At 43.4% G+C, this 25717-nt stretch overlaps 1 protein-coding gene across 7 annotated transcripts in view; it reads right to left on the bottom strand.

Annotated features, from left to right (window-relative positions):
* HERC1 (HECT and RLD domain containing E3 ubiquitin protein ligase family member 1) overlaps positions 1-25717 on the bottom strand; it is a 232131-nt gene that overhangs the window by 38302 nt on the left and 168112 nt on the right. For 6 of the 7 annotated variants that reach the window (XM_040343076.1, XM_040343077.1, XM_040343079.1 and 3 more), the window contains 14 exons: positions 23236-23456; positions 20722-20990; positions 17719-17771; positions 15432-15632; positions 15086-15260; positions 14494-14767; positions 12364-12577; positions 12010-12215; positions 10182-10309; positions 8232-8344; positions 7873-8073; positions 5848-5978; positions 3841-4040; positions 2171-2270 (listed from right to left, as the gene is read on the bottom strand). In XM_040343076.1, the coding sequence (XP_040199010.1) occupies positions 2171-2270; positions 3841-4040; positions 5848-5978; positions 7873-8073; positions 8232-8344; positions 10182-10309; positions 12010-12215; positions 12364-12577; positions 14494-14767; positions 15086-15260; positions 15432-15632; positions 17719-17771; positions 20722-20990; positions 23236-23456 (2486 nt within the window). The remainder of the gene's footprint in view (positions 1-2170; positions 2271-3840; positions 4041-5847; positions 5979-7872; positions 8074-8231; positions 8345-10181; positions 10310-12009; positions 12216-12363; positions 12578-14493; positions 14768-15085; positions 15261-15431; positions 15633-17718; positions 17772-20721; positions 20991-23235; positions 23457-25717) is intronic. The other variant, XM_040343078.1, reaches the window with a different exon arrangement.

The following is a 25717-nucleotide window of genomic DNA, read 5'->3' on the forward strand; positions in this document are numbered from 1 at the left end:
AAGAATAATAATATAAAAGAATAAGGCTGAAATCAGATTTGCAGCAAACTTGACACCACAGGTACTGATAAAAGCTGTTGGCTGGTCATTTAAATAAAGCCGATTTAAGGAGACATACAGTAATCAAGCAGCAAACGTGTACAAAAAATAAGCTAACGTGTTAAGGGTGCCCACCTACGCAGGATAGATTTTGGTCAGGCAGACATGATCAGATCTCCTTCAGTTTCTGCGAAGCCCATGTGTTGGATGAACAGTGACAATTAGCCCAGTCAATTTTTTCTGTTCATGTGAATGGAGAGGGGAGGGGGAAGGGGGAAGGAGATGAGCAGTGATAGCGGGTGTTGCTGACATCACAACAACATTTTGCATGTTTTTGCAGAGAGTGGCCAGCCAACATGGTCTGAAAAATCCCATATAGACAAAAAAAGGCCAAATCTAAGGCTGCATTCACACCTGAGCCTATCATATCAGGCAGAAAGTCACGCGGTTTTGTACAGGTCAAAGGTCACCCATGTAAAAAGCAGAAAAAGGTCTAATCTGCCCAAAAAGAAACTTATGTACTGTTTGAGCTTCAGGCGACAGAACGCTCAGATGTGAACAAGGGCCATTTAAATGAATGGGATTTTGCTTGTTGGGCGCATTGTAACTTTTGATATGAGCGTTTTACGAGCTGAAAATGCTCAGGTGTAAATGTAACTGCAAGGGTTAATAGCTAATTTTGTCTATGGGAGAAAGAGTTTTACTTACCTCATCCTCCCCATTCCCCCAGCAGATGGTGCTCCCCCCATGTTCCAGTGGTGGACTTGCCCTCTGCATCAACCTGTCCAATGCAGGGCTACAGACCCTGCTTTGATCTGGATGATGTCAGAACCCTAGACCACTGGAGCTTGGGGGAAGAAGAAGCTGTGGGGACCGGTGTAGCCACAAGGAGAACTGGAGGATTAGACAAGTAAATCATCTTTTTTTTTTCCCCCTAGACCAAAACAAGCAACTAATCCTTGTAGTTCAGGCACAGTCCCACAGCAAGGGAAACTTTTTTAGCTGTGTAAACAAATGACAACCACCCCAACCTATAACTAGTTTTTGCAGCAAAGAGGACATGGAAGGGCAATGCACATCAAAAATAAACAAAAATTCCCAGCTCAATTACCAGCTAGGCTGCAGCAAAACCAAATTCACCTGCTCTACCAGTTTATGTTAAAAACAAGGGGTTTAAATCACGCAGGACAAGATGAAGCAGTTCCATAAAGTCTGGGATCCATGGATCTGCTACTTAACTGCTGATCCTGGGTCGAGTGGTTCTTAGGTTTATCTTGTGGATTATTTTACGGTGCGCGGAGCCTCAACTCTCCCCTTTCCCCCCTCTTCTTTCTCATCCCACTGTCTCCTTTCCTATTGTTCTCCAACGGGATTGGATCCCCCTTTTTCTGCTTTACTACCTCCTTTTCACATATCTGGAGTGTTGTTTACTAACGTCTAAATTGCCAATTGTATGATGTGGATTTATATATGATTTGGGAGGTCATAACCCTCATAGGCAATGGCACGTTGTGATGGTGAACACATTGTCAAATCATTATCTATAGAAGGAAATTACGTTGATATGTATTACTTTTTGTCTGTGAAGAAAACTAATAAACACCATTGAAACATAAAAACAAGGGGTTTAGTCTCATACATTTGCAAACATGTGCATGTCGCAGTACCCCAGTGTACTGTAATCCAAAACTGTATAATTTTAAGAGTCTCCCGAGTTGGAGCACATATATAGCACTGAATAGGTTAAGGGCCTTATCTTAATCTATCCACTGCTACATACAGCATGTGCTCCAACTTGGGAGACTCAAATGATAGCGCTAGAATCACAGTACACTGAAGCTTACACATATGTTTGCAAATGTGTGCGACTAAACCCCTTTATTTTAACGTGAACTAGCAGACAGGGTCAATTTAGTTTGGTTGCAGGCTAGCTGGTAAGTGAGCTGGGATTTTTGTTTGTTTTTGATAATTTGTTAAGTGCCTGGAGTTGGGCTTTAACTCCAGTTATATGATTTACAGAAATCAATGAGTTTAGAGGATGGCTTTTTAGCAATAATGGCATTCAGAAGGCATAAAAACCAATTGACTTGTCTATTCTGCATAAGGGCTATCTAGCAGTGTGATCACTTACCTTACAATATGAGTGTTCCCTCCGTTCCGATTTGAACTGAATGGTTTCTAGAGAGGCTTGTGGAACGGTCCATACACATACCAAACCATTCTGACACCCCCTTAAATCAAACACAATGTGTAAAAAAATAAATACAAATATTGCTGTTGTCTGTCTTTAAACCAAATAGCTAATAACTGTAATCAGGAAAATAATTAACATATCTAAGGAACATAAACATAATCTAAGTAAGCTAATCAACAGAAACACATAACATCCAACAATGGTTCAATAACAACGTACAATGGTCACAATATTGATCTCATCTCCAATCAGACAGACAGAAATAATAGGCGACTCAATTACCAATGGGGATACACACCTAGGCAGCACACAATGGGACAAAGACACTTAAAAGTAGTTGTAAATGTTGCTTTATTTTTACCTACAGCTAAGCTTATAGGGAAAAAGAAAATCTCCTAAACCTGCACGGTTTAGGAAATATTCACCCTGCATGCAGCCGCTGGCGTCAGTGGCGCAAGCGTTCAGAGGGTTCGGCATACCGTCCTGGAACTTTAGAGCGTCTTGCGGAACCAAGGGCTCCGGCGCGCATACTTGGGAGTAACCCGCGATCACAGAAGAAAGGACAGGAGAAGATGTCGGCCTTCTCAGCAGTGACTGCGCTGCTGAGAGGGTTTCCTACTAAAGTGAGTAATTCATAATATGCTAGTATGCGATTCATACTAGCACATTATGCCTTTATCTTGCAGGGTTTTTTTCCCTCCGTCTACAACCATCAACCGCCTTAACATAACTCCTTAAATAGATTATATCAGGAGACCCCAGAATCAGGTTGCTTTGAGCCGATACTAACATCTGCTCTGAGTATCACAATCTAAAGCAGTCATTGCTGGTTTGGGCATAGAGGCCCTAAAAATGTATCTGGGTCCTCCATTCCAGAGTCTATGTGTTTTGGGGAGACATGAACGTGAATCTGAAGCAAGACTACTCCAAGGGAAGCACAGTGGTGTAGTGGTTAGCACTTTCATCTAGCAGCAAAAGGGTCGCTGGTTCAAATCCAGACCACGACACCATCTGCCTGGAGTTTGCAGGTTCTCCCTGTGTCTGTGTGGGTTTCCTCCTGGTTCTCCGGTTTCCTCCCACACTCCAAAGACATGCTGGTAGGTTAATTGGATCCTGTCCAAATTGGCCCTGTATATATGTGTGTGTACGACTGTGTCCCAAGCGGGTTGAGATCCTACGGGGTAAATGGCCACACCAGCCAGGAAGACACTGGCTGCAAAAAGCGTCTAGAGGCGATTTAGTTCACATGTGTAGCGCTATACAAGTCACTCATTCATTCAAGAGTACCCCAGGCACACACCTCCCAAAGGAGTAGTGTTCCCTTAAAAGTCAGGGATTAGTAGGCAAGAGGCCACCCTGCAGTCCCCTCCAAAAGCCCCTGTCCTGGTTGAGTCTGTCACTGTGACCTAATACTTTAAAGCAGCCTTCACAGTGCTTTCTATATAATATTTATTTTACATAAGACCATGTAAACATAATTTGGATAGATATAAAAAAATGCAGGCCATTTAAAGTGTACCAGATTGTTTCAGGAATCAGTGGAAAGCTCAAGGGATCTAAACTAGTTATGTATGTAAACATGAATAAGCAGAGCAAAAGACACTCACGTTCCAAGCATGAGCTGTGGGCTGTCAGCTTTCCCAGGCAACGCACACCAGGCTACTGTGTTGACATATGATGGGTGTGGGAGGCTGTAGAGCGTTTTCCAGATGCCACCTGTGTTTCCCCATATCTTAACAGTGTCCTCTTTGGCACAGGTAAGTAGCAGTTCACCTGCTGGATCCCATTTTACACTCACAAACATCTCCTAAAAAACAAGAATGGAATTTATTGCATTGATGGTGTCATGGCACATATGAACCTTTGTATATATTGAAGCCTCTACATCAGGGGTCTCAAACTCAAATTACCTGAGGGCCACAAGACAAGTTTTCATATGCCATGGGGGGCCGCATGCAAACTTTCAAACTTCAAAAACAACAGTACTGGTGTCAGCGAACACAACATTAACCCCCAGCACTGGTGTCAGCGAGCGCATTATTACCACCAGCACTGGTGTAAGTCAGGGTTTGACAAATTTGCTTGGAATCTAGGAGCCAGCTAAAAAAGTTAGGAGCCAGAAAACGCACCCCGTCCCGACGAGCTTGCGCGCAGAAGCGAACACATACGTGAGCAGCGCCCGCATATGTAAACGGTGTTCAAACCACACATGTGAGGTATCGCCGCGATTGGTAGAGTGAGAGCAATAATTCTAGCTCCTCTGTAACTTAAAACATGCAACCTGTAGATTTTTTTAAACGTCGCCTATGAAGATTTTAAAGGGTAAAAAAGTTTGTCGGCATTCCACAAGCGGACACAATTTTGAAGCGTGACATGTTGGGTATGAATTTACTCGGCGTAACATTATCTTTCATAATATTAAAAAAAAAATGGGGATAACTTTACTGTTTTATTTTTTAATTAAAAAAAGTGTAATTTTTTCCCAAAAAAAGTGCGCTTGTAAGACCGCTGCGCAAATACGGCGTGACAGAAAGTATTGCAACGATCGCTATTTTATTCTCTAGGGTGTTAGGATAAAAAATATATATAATGTTTGGGGGTTCTAATTAGAGGGAAGAATATGGCAGTGAAAATAGTGTAAAATGACATTAGAATTGCTGTTTAACTTGTAATGCTTAACTTGTAATACCAACAGCCACCACCAGATGGCGCCAGCTTACACATCTGGTGGTAATAACTTGTAATACCAACGGCTCACCACCAGATGGCGCCAGCTCAAAAAAAAAAAAAAAAAAAGTAAATTTTTTTTTTTTTTTTTTGCTCCCCTCACTTTCACCCTGCCTGCGGGCCATTTATAACTGGTCCGCGGGCCGCAAATGGCCCGCGGGCCGGTACTTTGAGACCACTGCTCTATATGTAAACTAAAGAACACAGTTTAGATTAATTAGAAAAATAAATCTTAGGCTGGCCATATAGGAATAGCTTATTGTTCAGCCTACAGGGCTAACGCGCAAAAAACAAACAAAAAAAAAAACGAGCAGGTTCCCCTTTTGGTGGTGTATGGAGAAATCTCCCACTCCAGACAGCTGTTAAATCCGATTGATGGAGCCACTTTTTGGCTGACAATTTGCACCTGGCTCCTTCAATTTTTCAATTTAGGGATTTCCAACAGGGCCACTCACTGAGCAAATTTTGGAAATTCGTACAGTGTATGACAAGCTTAAAGCATTATTAAACCCAAAACGGATAATTTAATATATTGCAGCTTAGATGTGTTGGTAGCATTCGTTTTCTTCTTTAGGCTTTTTTTCTCTCTGTTTTTACCTGGCGATCTGGCCAGTAGCACATCCTGTATTAGAGTGCCCCCACTCTGGATGAAGGAGCACAGTGGCACCCTCATCTTTGCCACATCTGTAAGAGAGTTTGTTCTTTTGGAAAATCTGATTTACTGGCAGATCACCAGATGAAAATAAGGGAAAGAAAGCCGAATAAATAAATAAATAAATAAAATAAAATAAATAAATCAGCCACCGCTTCTAAGAATTGGTAAGCCGCAAAGCAATAAATGCTTTTGGGTTTAATACCACTTTAAATGACAATAGTGCACATCTTACCTTGTGTGCGTCAATGAGAACCATCCCTCCTTTCTCTTCTGGCTCTTTGTGTCCAATTAGTAACTTTCCATCAGCAAAACCAACAGCAAAGGGACGGTCTTCACTAAACCAAGTAATGCAGGTAACAGCCACTGTAAAAAAAAAACAAGAAAAATAACACATACATAAGATTGTATTAAAGTAGTTGTAAAGACAAACATTTTTTTTTTTTACCTTAAAATGATTGTAAATGCAAAAGTTTTTATTTTAATGCATTCCATGCATGAAGATAAAAAGCCTTCTGTGTGCAGCAGGCCCCCCTCACACTTACCCAAGGTCCATCTAGATCCAGCGATGTTGCACAAGAGACTTGGCTGTCTGGGACTCCCCCTCATTGGCGGAGACAGCAGTGGCGGCATTGGCTCCTGCTGCTGTCAAAGTCAGTGAACCAATGAGGAGAGAAAGGGGGTGAGGCCAGGCCACAGCGCCATGTCTGAATGGACACAGGGAGATGTAGCTCAGCTTGGGCGCCCCCTATAGTAAGCCGCTTGCTGTGGGGGCACTCAATAGGAGTGAGGGGCCAAGAGCACCGAAGAGGGACCAGAGAAGAAGAGGATCTGGGCTGCCCAGAGACTTAAGTATCACTTTAGTGCATTAAAGGAACACTAAAGGTTTGTTTTTTATTAGATCAATTGATTGCTGTAAGCTAGAGCATTTAAATATCACTTACCTCGTTTTTCCTTTTGACCTCCAAAATACAGTAATCCAGGTTTGAAAATGCCATTTCCTGTCACTCCTCTTCTTGCTTTCCACCAGCATCTGAGCCGTTTTGCATGGTGGAAAGCAGAATGTGCTCACCCCCTCCCTATGACTACAGCCCCGCATGAAGATGCTCTCTTATCCCTCACAGGCATGGAGGCTAAGCCTAATGGGAAATGTAATTCCCATTAGGCCGTGATGTAGCAAGAATGAATGTGCACCGCAAACCAGGAAGTCAGTGAGAATAACGATTCAGGAGTGACGGAGGTGAATAAAACAGCTCGATTTTAACAGGTATCAAACTAGTTATAATGCAAAACATTACTTTTTACTTTATCAGCTACTGTCAGACTTTAATTTAAGAGGAAAATATTTTTGTCTTTACAACCCCTTTAAAGCTCGCTATGGGGGGAGGACCCAGGAGCATCGGAACCCGAGAAGAGAAGCATCGGGACTGCTCTGTGCAAACCAATTGCACAGAGCAGGTAAGTATAACATGTTTGTTATTGGAAAACAAAATGTACCATTTACAAATCACTTTAATACTGATCATCATAGCTAAGCTGATAATTAGAAAATAATTGTATGTAAAGATAATGTCTTGGAGACATACTTATAAAGCAGTAAATATGAAAGTCATCAAACAATCACTAATGATTATTCATTACTTGGTTATTAAAACTTATTAACCAGAAAGATTAATCTGCAGTGAACATTCGGTAAATGTCCCATTTGCGGTTTTTATAAATATGCCCCGCTATGTTCAATTTAGCCAATCTGCACAGCAGAAATTATGCACAAAGTCCTTAACTGATGTATAGGGGTTGTTCAAGCTCCATTCACACTTGTGCGACTTGCAATGCGTCTTTGGACATCAAAGTCGCATGACAAGTTACAGCACATGCTTTTCAATTGCACCAGTTCAAACCGATGCGACTTAAAGTCGCAGCGACCTTCAAAAGGTACCTGCACCATTTTAATTTGTTTTTGGTGCAGAGAATGTAAAGTCGGAACAAAGCCGCATTAAAAGTTGCTATAAGTCACATTGAAAATTATGAGACATTGGAGATGCACTAATGTGAATGGGGCTTTAGGGACATTCTAGTCAAGTTTTCCCCTTGAATACATGCAGCTGCATTCAAAATAAAAATGCAGTGTTTGACCTGCTTTGCCTTTAGTTGAAAGGCACCTTAACAGGATATGCTGGCTTGCTGTGCCCAAGAGCTCCAAGTGATCTTAATATTCTATTCAGTGCAGTTTTCAATGTACATACAAATTTTTACATACCGTCTTTCCTGTAACAGTGCTCCAGTTCCACACGGCGCATGGTGATGGCATCTGTCACTTCAATTAGCCCCAAAGTTCCATCAACACGACCCACCAACAAAGACTCTGGCTGGTCACTAGCCCATCCGTCTCCAGGACTCTGCTCAGGCCACACTATGCAGGAGACCCAGTGAGGCTGACTGTCCACAAGTCCTTTTCCACCTGATAAAAAAGGGTTACACATTATATTATATTTACAGTATTAAAAAGGGAAATGTCTAGTCTAAAACATAGAACATCTTTCAGAATCAACCCCCAGTTTAATAAACAGACACAAAATATAAGATGGATATATAGAAGATGGATGGCTAAATTGATACCATTGACTTGCCAGATGTTGATCGTCTTTTCCAGGGCTCCGGCCAGATAACGCCCACTAACACTCCAACACACAGGAGACAAGGATGGGTCCGGTTCCTCTGGAGTTCCCTCTCTAGTAAAGAGAAAAAAAATCCTGTTTATATTTTTCCTATATATTGCTTTTTAAAGCTGGATACAACTGCAGACCATAACAAACGTGGATGGCATGTTGCTAGCAATGTGCTTTAACATGCTCCTGCATTCATCTGCCAACCCCTGCTACTTTATCACCTGCCACATCACTGATGGTAAATGTATACTCACTCTGACCTTGTAAGCTTTGAGAAAATCAAGATGTTACCCACAGTAACAAAGATGCCATTTGCCATGGTTGAAGTAAAGGTTTAAACTTAACCACTGCCCTAGAAACTAGACATTTTTGCGTTTATCAACCTATGAGCTATAGGGGGCCTGATATCACCAGAGGGCCACACATAATTTTCAATATGTGTCACGTATGAACAGACTGCAGACCTAAGAGGAAATGATGGTCAGAGACTATGTACATGCTACATGCTTGGCTTGAAGACATGCTGCAGAAGACAATAGAAAGAAGAAAGTGGAAACATGAGGCTAGCAGAGATCAATGCCATTACCCCTAATCAATGTTCCCACTACAGGCTGCTAAAGTCCAAGGGTCGCACCTCATATACGAAAGGGCTCCATGTGGTGCTCAGGCTACAGGTTGTTCACCAGGGCTCTAGGGGCAACATTTTCATTTCCAATTAAAGTATACAACTGAAAGTTGTGTTACCATCTAAAAGATGTATGGGTTTTTTGTTTTGTTCTTTTAGAAATCAACTTACCTAGGTGGATGTAGCATCGGTTCGATGCTGTATCTGTCCCCCGGCGCCTCCAACACCGAGAACCGAATGATCACTCGGTTCTCACAGCTCAGTAAGCAGCTCCCTGCTCTAGACCCCCCCGCGCTCATTGGAGAGCTGGGCTGTGGAGGGGGCAGGAGCAGCTGGCTTAGGCTCTCAGTGGCTCACTGAGAGGCTGAGCCAGGTGCTGGTCCAGGCATGTGGGCGGATTCAGACTCCATTGTTGCAATCTTGCCCGAGCCTGGACCGGCTCTGACACATCAGCCAACAGTGGGCTTCAGCCCGCTGTCTGCTGAAAATGAACAAGTTCAGAACGAACTGCACTCCTGTAATTCCCAGAAGTACAGCCAAACAAGCTTTGGCTGTACTTCTCCTTTAAGTTTATATTGAGCCTTATTGCGAACTGTCTTTTTGCATTATCGCTCACGCCTACAGTGATATTAAATCCTCAGTTTTTTTATGCACCTTCAGCAGCTCATGTGAAGTGTCAGCTTTACCAAAAAGCACATTATGCTGTCCCATATGGGTATATCAGCACAGCATGCTAAACCTACCTTTCAGCCAGGGCTTCCATTAAGTTTAAAGGACGTAGTCCAAAACTGCATTTTAAAGAAGCTTCTTAAAATCCCCTGCAGCCTGTGAGCTCCATGATCTCATGGTATTTTTAGTGAGGGAGTGAAGCTGTCGGAGCCAGCACTGTGTACTCTCCTGTTGCCTATGAGCTCAGAAGTTGCAACAGGAGGGAGCCCATACTGCACATGTCCCAGAACAGGACAGTGCTCCCTCCTGTTGCACTAGAGGGTGCTGGTCCAAACAGCTGCTCTGTCCCTACAGTAACTCGGGAAGGAGCCATCACAGGCTGTATTTATCCAGCAGATGGCAATAGTATACAATCTAGTAATCTGGTGACTGCTTGAACAGGTGCTGAATATTGTGTTCTGGGATAAAAAAAGAAAAATCAAAAACCTAAATCTAAGTTCCCATTTGTGAGACTAGTTACAAATACAACCCTGGTAATATTTTATAATTGAAAAACACATCTCTCATACGTTTAACAGAATAAAAAACATTGCAGAAGCTACTCACGATTTTTGGAAAACGCATGTCTGCTGGAGGGAATACTGGTTTCTAGACACATTCCACACTCTGACAGTCCCATCACTACTACTAGTGGCTAGTAACAATTTCTTACTACTCCACACAGAGGTGATCACCTAAAGACAGGGAACAAGAAAAGCAGTCAAAATGAATCGGGAGTTACATTACATTTTCAAGGAAACATAAATATTATACTGTAAACTGCGTTTGTTATAGCACAAAAATATCTGTTGGCAGATTCAGATGGAAGCCACCATTATCGGACTCCCAGGGTGTATAATAGCATTGTAGCATTGAAATGGAAACCAATCAGCTGCACTGTGAAAGGCATTACTGCCTTGGAACTAGATTGCAACAAATGGCGATTTTCATCTGACGCTTCCCACACAGGTATTTTGAAAGGCATTATTGTAATGTTAGGAAATTGACACCAGTAGGACTTATCGAAAGCCGATTACTATGGGGACTGATTACACTTACAATCAGGAAAAAAAAAAAATATACACACTTCATAATACCCTTAAAGAGACTTTCATGAGAAAATAATAAAGACCACCGTTACTCCACTCTCCTTTGAAAATGCCAGCTTCTCGGATGCAGTGGTAATGCTTAGACTTCAATGCCATCAGTCCCTGGCCTAGAACAGGTATAGAGATATGAAACCCAGAAGCTTTTCTGACATCTGTTTACAGCAAACTTGTTCCAAGTCTGTAAATTAACCACTTCCTTACTGGGCACACAAACCCCCTTCCTGCCCAGAGGACTTTTTGCGATTCGGCACTGCGTCGCTTTAACTGACAATTGCGCGGTCGTGCGACGTGGCTCCCAAACAAAATTGACGTCCTTTTGGTGGTATTTGATCACCTCTGCGGTTTTTATTTTTTTGCGCTATAAACAAAAATAGAGCGACAATTTTGAAAAAAATAAAAAATTACTTGTTGCTGTAATAAATAGCTCAATTTTTTTTTTTTTAAAACATTTTTTTCCCCTCAGTCTAGGCCGATACGTGTTCTACATATTTTTAGTAAAAAAAAAAACAAAAAAAAAAAATCGCAATAAGCGACTGGTTTGCGCAAAAGTTATAGCGCCTACAAAATAAGGGACAGAATTATTTTTTATTATTATTTTTTTTACTAGTAATGGCGGCGATCTGCGATTTTTATTGCGACTGCGACGTTATGGCGGACACATCGGACACTTTTGACACATTTTTGGCACCATTCACATTTATACTGCAATCAGTGCTATAAAAATGCACTAATTACTGTATAAATGTGACTGGCAGGGAAGGGGTTAACACTAGGGGGTGAGGAAGGGGTTAAATGTGTACCCTAATTAGTGTTCTAACTGTGGGGGAAGGGGGGTGACTGGGGGAGGTGACCGATCTGTGTCCCTATGTACAAGAGACACAGATCGGTATCCTCTCTCCCTGACAGCACCGCTGTCTGCGAGAGCCGGCAATGAGAGATGATCTCATATGTTTACATATGAGATCATCTCTCATTTGCCGCACAGATCGCCAAGCAAACGGCCACTCCGATTGGCTGTGTCCAAGGGACACGGACAGCACAGCAGTTCCCCGCTGCACGCTCGGGAGCGCGCGCGGGGAACGAGCAAAGGGGCGGACGTCAAATGATGGCGCCCCAGAGAAGTAGAACCACAAGCATTTTAAAAAAGGAGACCAGCAACGGCAGCCCCCATATTTCTTCCATGACAATGTCAAGTTGCATCATAAAATCTACATGATACTTCCCAATCAATCACCCAGAGAAACAGCATCTAGTATCGGATCTCGATGAAGAAAATAAAAATTCACCCTGTTCTGATGTGCCTCCAGTTTGGTGAAAGAACATTTCCGCAAGTCTCCAGCCATATCCGCAAGAGTCTGTGGTGCAGTCTGATTGTCCCGATCATGAGCAGCAAGTGTACGTACTAACTGCTGCGCAGCCCATTGGCGGTGTTGAGAGGACAGCCGGGAAGAAAGGCAACACGCAGCCAAAGCATTGGCCAGTTCCAAAGGACCTAAAGTAGGACAGGAGAAATAAAGATAAATTAAGTACCGTGTAAAGACCACCAACATTTGATGTATCTAAAAGACATCTATATGCAAGGGAAAAAAATGTGTGGATTTGTCTTTTACCATGCTATAGTATCTAACAGCCTCTCTTACCTCTCTTCTCCATTTCTGCTTTGTCGTAATTGGGTCGCAGTTTAGCCCCTTTGTCTGCAAGAAGTGCAACCAGTGCTTGTGTTACTACAAAGTTGGGTGAAGTAACAAGTTTATTTTCTTCTGCAATGCCACGCAAAAAACTAGGCAAGAATTTCCTTTGCACTGGGTCATCCACAGTTGTTAAATTCACACCAGTTGCTGCGGATATCAAATTCTGTAGAACAGAGCAAAAAAAAAATTATGAAGATGTAAAACGCCTTCTGTCTTTACAACTCCTTTAAGGACAAGCATTGCTTCTTTCAGAAATGTCTTCCAAACTGTGCTAAAAACCTTATAGGAAAGTACTTAAAAATAGGTGGTGTATAATAACACATAGGCAAACATCAATAGAATTTCTGATTCTGGGTAAGAAGCTTATGTTCTCAGCTTTAGGCTATGGTTCTTGCTTAAAGAAACCATGGGGGAGATTTACTAAAACTGGTGCACACAGAATATTGTGCAGCTGTGCATAGTAACCAATCAGCTTCTAGGTTTTAGGGCTGGGTTCACACTGGTGCGAAACACAGACATTGCATGTGAGTCGCACCGCATTGTTGTGCAGATCAAATGCGATGTCTGTGTGATGCACATTCAGCCAATACAATTATTTTGAAAAAAATACTTTAATATTTAAATGCAAAAAAAAAAAAAAACACAATACATAACCTAATTTTGGGGTAAAATATAAATAATGATGTTACGCCGAGTCAATAGATAACAAACGTGTCACGCTTTAAAATTGCACACGCCCGTGCAATGGCAACAAAACAATGTATATTTTTCTATCCATATGCAACCCCTTTAAAAGCTTAGAGGCTACCACTTTAGATTTACACAGGAGGTCTGATGCTAAAATGACTACCCATGATCTGAGGTTCACAGTGTAATCTCACATGTGTGGGACGATCAGTTTGCGTGGTTCCCCGACGCTTATGTCCACCTTTGTGTGAAAGCATGGAGGGATGGGGGGCACCTAAAAAATGTTTTTATTTTTACCGTCGCATAATTTTTTTATTTTTGATCACTTTTACTACTGTCATAAGGAATGCAAACATCCCTTGTGACAAGTACTCTTTACGGAGAGTCTTATAGACCAGAGATCCCTCCTCTGCCCTTAAAAGCATTTGATCACACCAGGATCAGTGTGATCAAACGCTTCTCATTTTTAAAAATAGCGCCGTTTACATCCAGGTTAAAACCGAAAGTGATGCAAGGCAATCTCTTCCAGTTCCCTGTATCATAGAGACCAACAAAGCAGTTCCAGTCTTTGTTCATTTCTATGATCCGTTGGCTGAATCGATATCTGGTCGACTGGATGTTCTGGTGGGACCCTACAGCCCAATGAAACCACAGAAGGTGGCAGGTGGGGATGACTCCTCCTGCGGCTTGTAAAAGCAATCAAGCAGCTAGTTAGCCACTAGGATTGCTTTTACAAGAGAGCCAACTGTTGGCTCTAAAAAAACGGTACTGGGATGATGCCTGGGGCTCAAAGCAATTCTCCCACACTCAAGTAGTGGGCCTGAGGATGCATAGTACAGATAGCTTCTTTATGCACAAATGGCCTTGCTGCCCTCCTTGGGACAATGGGTATCCTTTAGAACTGTAAGACAATAGCAAAAGAAGGGTGCACCAACCTAGCGCATTACTAACATAAATTTTATTCCAAATAAAAACAATGCTTGTACTCTCATACAAATATAGTATAGAGGCATAACACAGCGCATGCTGATGAGTGCAGTCACTCTCAGGTCAGGTGGTGTTAGGACTGGCTAAAGCGTTTTGAGGGAGAACCCTCTTCTTCAGAGTCAAAGTGATGCCCTAAAAAACCTGAAGCTGCAGACATCATCCTGGTATAACTACTTGAAGCCCAGCAATGCACTGGCACGTCGCTGGTTATCAAGCAGTTCAAAACCATCAGCAACAGCTGCTCCTATATTTAGATCCTCATGGGTTCCCAATTATCCTAGCTTACTGACTTTTGAATTCAGCATTTCTTTGTGCAAATAAAATTTGAGACCAGTGATGAACAAACACATAAAAGGTCAACACAAAACTTAGTAGGAGATAAAGGTAAATCAGAAAATAACTAACCTGGGTACAAAGTTGAACAAGTAGTCGAGCTGCACTAGGAGTGCTGGATGCTAGGCAGCCAACAGCTGTACTCAAGTATGCTAGGCAAGAGATAGGTTTGCTGGTCTTGGTGTGTAGACCACGAGAGCGATCAGCAGAACTAGTCAAAGTGTTTGATGGACTGGTGGAAAGGCCAGCTCTACCTGCAGCAGCCAGGCACATGAGGCGCACCAAAGTGCGGATGTCAGTTAGGCCAAGAGACTCCAGACCCGCAGCAAGACTGCAACTGGAACCACTGGAGGAGAAATGAAAACATGATTTATTAATACAGACTGACATCACAGGTGAAACTTATTGTGGGAAGTGCAATACTGAAATGCTGTTACTGAAAAATTAACTCAGAACTATTCATGTCATTTTGGTTCATTGGTAATGTGTGCCTGCACAATGGAAAACCACAGAAACGTTTGAGGCCTACTATACTAAAATGTCTCCAGAAATCCCCTCTCCCCTCATTGCTAGAAATAATTCCCATCCACGTCACCCATCTTACATGTACCCTCATTTATTCATCAGCACAAGCAACATATCACAGGAAAGTAATACAACACACCTAACAGACAGCAGTGAAAGTGCACGCATCACCATGGTACGTGCCAGCAGGACCTGGGCAGCAGCTATTACCCTTCGTAATGCCATCACACGATCATGCGGGTTTACAAGAGCTGCTGCCTGCTCTCCTAGTGTTATCCGGCCTGAGGAGCTCTTCTCCAAAGCTCCTTGGCAGCCTGAAAGGGAAATGAGAAATTAATAAGTGGCAACAGTAAAAGATGGACACCAGCACCTAAATATTTTTGGACACTAAATTTTTCACCAAAGCACAGATAGCACCCATCAAGAATTATGCCCGCTTCCCATTGGAAAAATAGTAGGTGATTTCAACCCATATCCCAAGGTACCTATTTGCATTAGTGTTTCCTCCATGCTGTTGGTGGCCGTTACCATGGCTACAGAAGCCCCCAGTGGGTCACTGTCTGGAAACTGTACTGGTTCAGGTACAATCCTACGGTCATTGAGGCCAAGGGGTCCAGCTAGTAGTTCAAACTCTTCCTCTCCAGTGAGTTTCTCATCCTCGTCAACATCCAACATGTCCCAGTCTTCTGTATTTAGATTAATGACAGGTTACAATCATCAGTAAAAGTATATAATCACTTTATTATTTTCAACATAGATCTTAACCACTTTGCGCCCAGAGGCCGCCATATGACATCCTGGTCTTTGTGGGGCTATATCTGAATGATGCCTGCAGCTACAGGAATCATTCAGATATCGGCATTTTCAGCCGGCGATTCCCTACACCATAAGAATGATCATAGCGGCTGTTCCACTGCTTAAACGTTCTTATAGGCGGCGAAAGCAGACGTTTCACCCCCCCGGTGCTTCTACAGATTTACTGATGCGATCGGTGAGTCGGAGAACGGATCTGCCGGCCCCGTATGCTGATCATAGAGATCTCTGGCGGACCAGATGGAGTCTCTATGATCGTCGGAGTCCGGGCGAGATGTTCTGACGTCAAGCCCGGCCTCTGCATTAAAAATAAAATGGCGCGGCAACGGCTGGGAAGCGGTGATCTTTTTTTTTATTATTATTTTAGGCTTCCCAGCCTAGTGGTGAGATGTGTGGTCTTATTGACCCCACATCTCACTGTAAAGGAGGTCCTGTCATATTCCTACTACAAGGGATGTTTGCATTCCTTGAAATAGGAATAAAAGTGCTAAAAAAAAATATTTTTTTTTTTTTTTTTTTTAAAAAGTGTCAAAAAAAGAAAATTTAAGTAAAATTAAAAATAAAGAAAAACATTTTTTTTTTAAAGTGCCCCTGTCCCCGCACGCATAAGCGAACGCATACGCAAGTCCCGCCCACATATGAAAACTGTGTTCAAACCACACATGCGAGGTGTCGCCGCAAAATAATTCTAGCCCTAGACCTCCTCTGTAACTCAAAAGATTTAACCAGTATAACATTTTAAAGCTTCGCCTATGAGGATTTTTAAGTACCGAAGTTTGGCGCCATTCCACGAGCATGTGCAATTTTGAAGCGTGACTTGTTCGGCACCTATTTACTCGGCATAACTTAATCTTTCACATTATGCAAAAAAATTGAACTTTACTGTTTTTTTTTAAAGCACAAAACAGTTTTCTTTTCCAAAAAAAACGCTCTTTAAAAAATTGTTGCGTAAATACTGTGTGAGATAAAAAGTTGCAATGACCGCCAATGTATTCTCTAGGGTCTCTGCTAAAAAAAACAAATATAGTGTTTTGGGGTTCTATGTCATTTTCTACCAAAAAAATTATGATTTTTAAATGGACGAGGGAAGAATTAGCCTGGGCGAGAAGTGAATAAAGTGTTTGTCAACCTAAAAAACAACAAACAAAATTTTAAAAAAATTGATCCTGTCCCTTTAAAGCATGAATAACATCACAGTACTGTGTTTGGTGTAATTTAGCCCCCTGTATCACCTAAAATACCTGGCTGTTCCTACCAGTTTTCACCCTTCCCTCTGTAAACTGACCACGGTTAATCATGGCTGCTGAGCCCCGACACCACAGTGAGTTTACGTGCCTCTGTCATCCACAGCTCTCCTGTCCTCCCCTCTCCTCTCTGCCTGTCAGCTAGTGACAGTGCCAACCACCTCCTTGCCCGCGCTGCTGGAATACCATGTACATTTATATACTATCAGCGCTGTCTCTTAATGCAGTGTGCCCCTATGTGTGTAGTACACCTTATTTCATGTGACCGACTGGCTCTCTTCCTGACTGAAGTCAGCAGGGGAATCTCGATCCCGCCCGCTGCAGCTGGAGGGAGCCAGCCGGTCACGTGATCGCACAAAATCACACACAGGGGCACACTGCACACACAGAGACAGAGTATAAGTATAAAACATTTTCTTTCCCGCATGTCAGTCCCGACTTCGGGGGCGATTTCAGAGACATGAGACATCTGTGCGGGTTTCTGCACAGATGTCTAAAGAAATTGCACCCATAGTCGCCAAAAGTAGTACAGAAACTACTTTTGGGAATCGGTGCAGCGCTGCAAGTGCGGAGTCGCACCGATTCTAACGGTGCCATTGCCGGCACTAGCCGCCGATTTGACATGTCAAATCGCATGCCTAATTGCTGCAATATGAACCAGGGCTAAGACAAGTTACCGATGCTTACAATTTATGCAAATCAAATTTGTATTTACCTTCATACACGCTGTCTTGCTTGCCAATCAAATCGGGGGCATGTCCTTTGTACCTGAAGCATAAAGTATTTTCATCAAAAACCTTAGCCTACTACACTTCTGCTGTGATATTTCATAGAAGAGTATAAACCAAATGTACTCAGATAAGATAAGACACAGACTGTGAAAATCCAATGTACATCTAAACATGTAGTGTGTAAAAGCACAAAGAAAAGTTGCTAAAAAGTTTATTTCCAAATACCTAGTAGGAAATGTATCCACTACGATAGGGTTAAATTGTCTCCTATATACATCAGAAGAATGCCTTCCAATCCTGTGATAACTGGACCATGTCACACTGCCATCTAAATCACCAAAATGCAACAGCTACTTTTCCTTATAAAAATTGATTCCTCAAGGACTAAACTGCCACAGAATCAAAATCGCTAAAGAGGGAGCAGTGATTGAGCTTACTTGGGCACTAAGGGAAGAATGCCAGGGAGAAAGCAAATTGAGATTTAGCATTCCTGTGCTGGCATGTTGTCAGTGGTAACAGAATAGGACTTTGATTAACTGAAATGTCTATGGGGTACCACAAACTTTTTTTTTTTGTTTGGCGGAACCGGAAGTGCGGGCGGTACCGGAAGTGCGGGCGGTACCGGAAGTGCGGGCGGTACCGGAAGTGCGGGGTGGAACGCAAGGGGTCCCCGCACTTCCTGGTTGTATGATGGCGCGAGTTCCAGTGCACACACGCGCTGACCAGGAACACTCAGGCTATTGAGAAGATGGCAGCAAACGGCCCCACCATGGCCCCTGTCCTGCAACACAAGGGGAAGCATGTAAGGACTCCTATCTGACCATCTGGGCACTGCCCCGTTTTTTAGATCATGCTCACTCTTTTTTTTTTTATCTTTTTCCTGGTGACCCCTGTTGTCAAACATGGAGCAGGGAGGCTTTTGGGTCTGCAGCGGTGCGGGGGATCACCTTGACACAATGTGCCTCTCTGTGCCGCACTTGTGCACGCCTTTTTGGGGTGGCAGTCTGGATGGGTGGGGTTCCGAGGAAAGGGATGGGGCCTGCCAATCAGTGGCCATTAGCGTTGGGGGCCACCCTTGCACATGTGCATGCATACACATATACCTATATTAAGGAGGACATGCAGCAGGAGAGAGGTATCACGGACCATCTAGGCTTTGAAGAAGGGGGTACACCCCAGAAACGCGTCAGCCGTTTAGATGTCTGAAGTTCTACTGGCAGGGGGCGTGAGGTCCAGTCCAGCTGTCTGAAAAGCGCTTACTTATAATTCCCTTGTGAGTAGGACCATTGCTTTTTATTCTGTTTTTAATTAAAATTTTTAAGTGGTAATGCACAAGGTCGGTGCGCCCTCCTTTCTTTTGTTTTTGTTTTAGCCTTATGAACACCCTTGTTCTGTGGAGGGCTGCAAGACTTCAGACTTTGCCGTTAGACTATACTGCTGTACCCGGTTTGGCGAAACACCAGAGTGCAGGAGGTTTTGTTGTGTGCCACAAACTTCAACATCTTTGGCACGCAACTTTGTATGAGCCATGGTTTGTCTCCGTGGCTGGTAGCCTATGGTTCCTGGAGTTAAGAGTGGGGCTGATAAGCATCTGCATTGAACAGTCATGTATCTGTGGGAAACACGCATATAACAGCAGAAGTATTGGACACTGAAGATTCCGTGGTGGCTATATCTCTGGGAGTGAAATCTGGATTAACAAAGTCTGCAGTCTGGTAACATACTATACTACAAGTATTAAAGCATATATCACCCATACTGCTATTGGAACACAGAGCCACTTACTGTAAGTAGCTAATGCTATTACAGCCCACAGAGTGGCCACATAGTTAATTTCAGGGAAATTGTTTGTTTGGGCCATCTTAACATGGAATTCTACTTTAAAAGGCGAAGTTCACCTTTAGGAAAAATAATAAATATACACCTTTTTGCAGGGGGGGGAAAAAAAAACGTGCATTTATATTTTTTTCCGTTGGAGCCTGCAAAGCATTGCCCCCATGATCGATCACTCGTGCATTCACTTCCTTCAACTTTCTGCTCCACACTTCTGTACAGACATTCAGTAACTTAGCTGGAGAAGTGTCAATGGACTATGAGCACACCGATTACTGCATTAGTGGTCCACTAATAACTACAAGTCTATCTGCAGCGGTGACAGATGGGATTTGCAGTTTATTTATTCATAGATCCCTGTGACGGGGAGAGGAACACATGCAAGCCGTCATGGGGGAGCTTAGGAACATGTTACGCCCTAAATACAGGTGAAAATCTAACATGTTCCTTAAATGTGAACGTAGCCTTTAAGTCTCATCAATCTTCAAAAAACTATGCTATTACATATGGATCTAAAAAGGACCAGGCAACAGTAAATACCACCAACTCAGGAATTAGGGCCATGTTACATTAGTCATCCCATCACCAGAAGCAACTCTTCAGGAAAAAAAAATGCTAAGGAGAGCACTGAACTGTTCCTATGGCGTCTCTCCTTGCTGGTAGAAACACTGCAGAATTTGCCAGCCACAGTATTGCTAGTGTGATATGACCCTAAAAGACAGCGGTTATTCCTATTACTACTACTAAAAACAGTTTGCACGGGAGGTATCCACTATTACTTCTTAACTCCCTAATTCAATGTTCTTTTTTTTTTTTTTTTTTTTAAGGAGGAACTAGAGTCTATTAATTTTTTTTATTGCAAGTGAAAGCGATCCGTTTAATGTAAATCTTGTAATTATTGTAGTATTGATTGGTACCTAGAAATCAAAATCTAAGCTGCCTGGCCTGGGAACAAGAGTCCCCCCCCCCCCCCCCCCCCCCACAAATTTATGACCAAAAACAGAGGAACTTTTTTACTCAAAATTATAATGTGATTTGGTTATGGTGACATGAGACCTACCGATTTGTATCAGGTGTAACAAATGATTAAAGATCCCCTTTAAGGACAGTACAGTGCACAATATGTAAGGGAAATCTGCAGTTTAGATACTCACTTTTCTGAAGCAGTTGCCTTGCGCTTGCTCTTCAGGCCTAGGTACTTCTCCCGGCAGCTGCCACATAACAGGTAATAGGGATTCCCGCTGCCACACTCCCCACCGAACCAGCCATCAACATAGGAGCCATTGCTGCGGTACCCCTGGCGGTTGGCACTAAGTCCACAGCCTGGGTGGTACCTCTTCATGTGTTGATTAAAACTGAGCACACTTGCCTCACATAGCTCACAGATAACTACCTCCTCTCGTTCATCCGTTTCACATACATGCTGTAAAGGAAAAACAATTTAAATTGTGAGCGTGAAAAGCACAGCTCAAGACATAAGGTTGGGAATAGTTCAGCAGAACATGCACATTACTAGGTCTGACATTAAGCAGCATTTTGCATGACATACACAATACATACAAGAAAAGGGTTATGTCAACTGGCATGCTGAGAGTAGAAGAAATGCTGTTTACTATGCATATATAGTACATAGTATTTTAGCTTTTAGGTCGTTGTTTATTACTAAAGCCCATAAATATTAGTATGCGCATTATTGCTTGTACAGTAAAACCTTGGTTTGAGAGCGTTTTGCAAGACAAGCAACATTTTTTAATACATTTTGACTTGATTTACAAGCGATGTCTTGATATACAAGTAGTGTCATGTCACAACAGAGTATAAAAGAGAAGAGAGGCGCCTCTAAGAGTAGCAATATGGTTACATTTAATGAAGGTACAACATTTGGCAACTCACATGGTTGATAATTAACCACTTGCCGACCGCCGCACGCAGATGTACGTCGACACAATGGCACGGGCAGGCAAATGGGCGTACCTGTACGTCCCTTTAAATTTGTGGCCCAGCAGGCACGCCGCGTGCTTCGTGAGCATGCTAGCGGGTCCCGGGAACTCCATGTTCCCGGGCGGCCCGTGATTGCGGTTAGCCAAGGCAGAACAGGGGGATGCCTTTGTAAACAGGACATTCCCTTATTCTGCCTAGTGACACTGTCACCGATGGCTGTTCCCCGTGATCGGTCATCAGTGACGTGTTATGTGTAGCCACGCTCCCCAACAGTAAGAATCACTCCCTAGTACTGACGTAACACCTGCAACGCCACCTATATATTAACCCCTTCACTGCCAGTGTAATTTTTACAGAAATCAGTGCATTTTTATAGCGCTGATCGCTGTAAAAATGACAGTGGTCCCAAAAATGTGTCAAAAGTGTCTGGCATAAAGACGCAGTCATAATAAAAAACAAAAAAAAAGTAAATATTGAATTATTTTTTTCAAAATTGTCGCTCTATTTTGGTTTAGGCTGAATTCACACCTGAACGCGGCGTATTGTACCGTGATTTGCCGCGACAAAACGCGGCGTTTTTTAGCCTAAAATAAGCCGGAGGGGTGATTAAACATTATCGGCTATGCCGAACGGCGAAGCCACCTGAAAAAAAGGGTCCGGGACTTGTTTTGAGCTTCAGGCGTACAGCGTTTCGGCGTGGAGATGTGAACCATCTCCATAGCCGACAATGTTAAATCACCCCTCCAGCGTATTTCAGGCTGCAATAGCGTCGGGCGTAAAAACGCCTAGGTGTGAATGGAGCCTTATAGCGCGAAAAATAAAAACCACAGAGGTGATCAAATACCACCAAAAGAAAGCTCTATTTGTGGGAAAAAAGGATGTTAATTTTGTTTGGGAGCCATGTTGCATGACCATCAGTTAAAGCGTTGCAGTGCCGAATCGCAAAACGTGGCCTGGTCTTTGACCAGCAAAATGGTCCGGGGCTGAAGCGCATAAAAGAGGCACATCCAAGTATGCAGGAATCCAGTGTAAAGCTGTCCACATAGACCATCCTCCGCACCTCCATCGACGCCATCCCTTGAATGCTGCGCTCCACGAGAGCTTCAAGCCTTGCTTTCAGGATAGTCTTCCCAGTCACAATTGCAGACTGACAGCAGTGAGAGCCGGCGGTGAGGATGACGGTCTATGTGGACAGCTTTACGCCGGATGCCTGCATACTTAGATGTGCCAGTTTTATTCATCAACCATGTGAGTTGCTAAATGTTGTACCTTCATTAAATGTAACCCTATTGCTACACTTAGAGGCTCCTCTCTTCTCTTTTATACTCTGTAGCTCCTGCTGAATTTTGCTTCTAATCCCCTTGTGGAGGCTTCCATTTGTGGATGGACATTTTATGGTTACATTGCTATAATATTTTTATATGGACTATAAACTGAAAGACCTATGAATGAATGGTTGTGAAATAAATCACCTAAGTTTCCATTATTTCTTATGGGGAAATTTGCTTTGATATACAAGTGCTTTGGATTACAAGCATGTTTCCGGAACGAATTATGCTCACAATCCAAGGTTTTACTGTACTAATATAGATCAGGCTGATAAATGGCATTCAAATCCTCTAGCTGGAAGCTGCATGCATCGATGCTCTTCATCTCATGCTGGGGAGTAAAGCAAGGGGTGAGGGATTAGAGCAGAGATGGAAGCAGCTCCAGCTGCTGTCACACACCCATGTTGGCCAGTCCAGTACCTCTGGGATCCACATTCCCAGAATATCATTATCGCTGGCTAACTCTTGTCCGAACATTGCCTCCATGGCTTCATCATCAAGGTCGATCTCAAGCTCCTCATCCAGATTTAGGTCATACAAGGCTCCAGGCTCCTGCTGCAGGGACACACCATCTCTTCGACCTTGGTTGCGATGAGCTTGGACAGTCCGGTACAAACCCGCTGACCAGAAAAAAGAAGGAGGAAGTTGGAGTTTAGGATTATAAAAGTCTCAGAAAGATATCATATGCAGAACTGGAAACTATACTTTATCCACCCACCTCCATTAATTGGAATTACTAGGGGTGCACCGATATATCGGTGCCGATACATATCGGCCGAAAATCGTGATTTTGGGGTCATGCCGAAACAGAAATAATCGCCGATATAAAACCACCTCAGAGCCGGACTTAATTACCGTCCGTACGGCTCATTTCCTGTTTCCCCTGCTCTGCCACTGCCAGCGTCGGCGTCGTGACGTCGCAGCCAGTCACTGGTGGTGGGGGGGAGCCCATAGAAGAAGTATGGAGGGATGGATGGCATACACAGTCCGCACTCACCGCTGCTGGTACGAGCTGACCCCGGGCACATTGTGCGGGTGGCTCCCCCGCTCTTGGCCGCCCCGGGCTCGGGAGGAGCCCCGCCAGCCCCTGTAGCTGCCGTCACCCGCACACTGAAGTCGGGGAAGATCCGGATCATCGCGGCGACCGCTGAGCCACTAAACCCGGGCAGATCGCATCCCCTGCCCGGGGAATCCTGCACACCATCCGGCACTGAGACCCGGGAGAGAGACGGGGAGACAGACAGAGAGGAGAGGAGAGGAGAGAGACAGAGGAGGAGAGCAGAGCAGAGAAGAGAAAGAGAGAGAGGAGCCTCACACCATCCTCCTACTGAGCACTGCCTGCTACTACTGAGCTGCAACTAGTGACTGGGGACTACACACTGCACCGGAGAGAGACTATATCTCACATCTCCCCATCTATATACACCTCATCTATATACTATGTGTATACATCTCCCCATCTATATACACCTCATCTATATACAGTATATAGATGAGGTGTATATAGATGGGGAGATGTGTGGTGTGTATACACATAGTATATTATATACTATGTGTATACACACCACACATCTCCCCATCTATATACTATGTGTATACACACCACACATCTCCCCATCTCCTGCAGTACACACAGACATCTAAGATCATTGTGATCTGAATGAACTAATACTCCCACTGCTTGTCAACAGGAGTGGCAGTATTTACTCCAGGTCCACGCATATTCTCACACAAGTATCACAGATTAAAGGGGTTTGTGGTGTTTGTCTCGGTCAGATTGATTACAGGTACTTATATAACACCATTAATTTATGCAATTTATACAATTATTTAAAAAAAAAATTGAAATAGGGGGGAAAAAAAAGAAAAGTAATTTTCGGTTTCGGACTGAATTTTTTTTTTATTTCGGTTTCGTTTCGGTTCCAAAATTTCCATTTCGGTGCACCCCTAGGAATTACTATAGTAAAGTTTATAAACCTTGATCCTCTCCAACCACATCATATGGCAATGGCTGCCCTATTTTCAAATCACAATAACATTGATTAGGTTTAGACACAGAGCAGCCCGGATCCTCCTCTTTTCGGATCTTTCTTCGGTGCTCCTGCAGCCTCCCTCCTGTTGAGTGCCCCCACAGCAACCAGCTTGCTATGGGGGCACCCAAGCCGAGCTCCCCGTGGCCATTCAGACATGCAGCCATGGTCCAGGCCCCCTTTCTCTCTCTCGCTGACTGACTTTGATTGACAGCAGCGGGAGCCAATGGCGCCACACTGCTGTCACAGCCAATGAGGAGGGGAATACCGGGTAGCAAAAACACTCCTACAAAATCGCTGGATCTAGATTGGGCTCAGGTAAGTATTAGGGGGCTGATGCACACAGAAGGCTTTTTATCTAATTACATAGAATGCATTCAGATAAAAAAAAAAAAACTTCTGCCTTTACAATCACTTAGGCTCCATTCACATCTATGCGACAAAACGCCCGACGCCGGACGCTTCTGCTGCTAGAGGGGAGAATTCCCAATGCTGTCTATGGAGATGGTTCACATCTCATAGACGCCGAATGCCTGTCGCCTGGAAAAAAGTCCCGGACCCCTTTTTTCAGGCGACATTGGCGTTCGCCCATTGACAGCAATGGGAAGAATCTAAAAAAAAAAAAAAAAAAAAAAAACACGATCGGAAATTCCGACAAGAAAAGTCTGATGTGAGCTTTTGGACGGAAATTCCGACCGTGTGTATGCTCCATCAGACTTTTGCTGTCGGAATTTCCGCCAACAAAAGATTGAGAGCTGGTTCTCTATTTTTCCGACAGAAAAAGTTCCCATCGGAAAATACGCTCGTCTGTATGCAATTCGACGCACAAAAAAACATGCATGCTCAAAATC

The sequence above is a fragment of the Rana temporaria genome, chromosome 3, assembly GCF_905171775.1.
Source record: "Rana temporaria chromosome 3, aRanTem1.1, whole genome shotgun sequence".
NCBI classification, from domain to species: domain Eukaryota; kingdom Metazoa; phylum Chordata; class Amphibia; order Anura; family Ranidae; genus Rana; species Rana temporaria.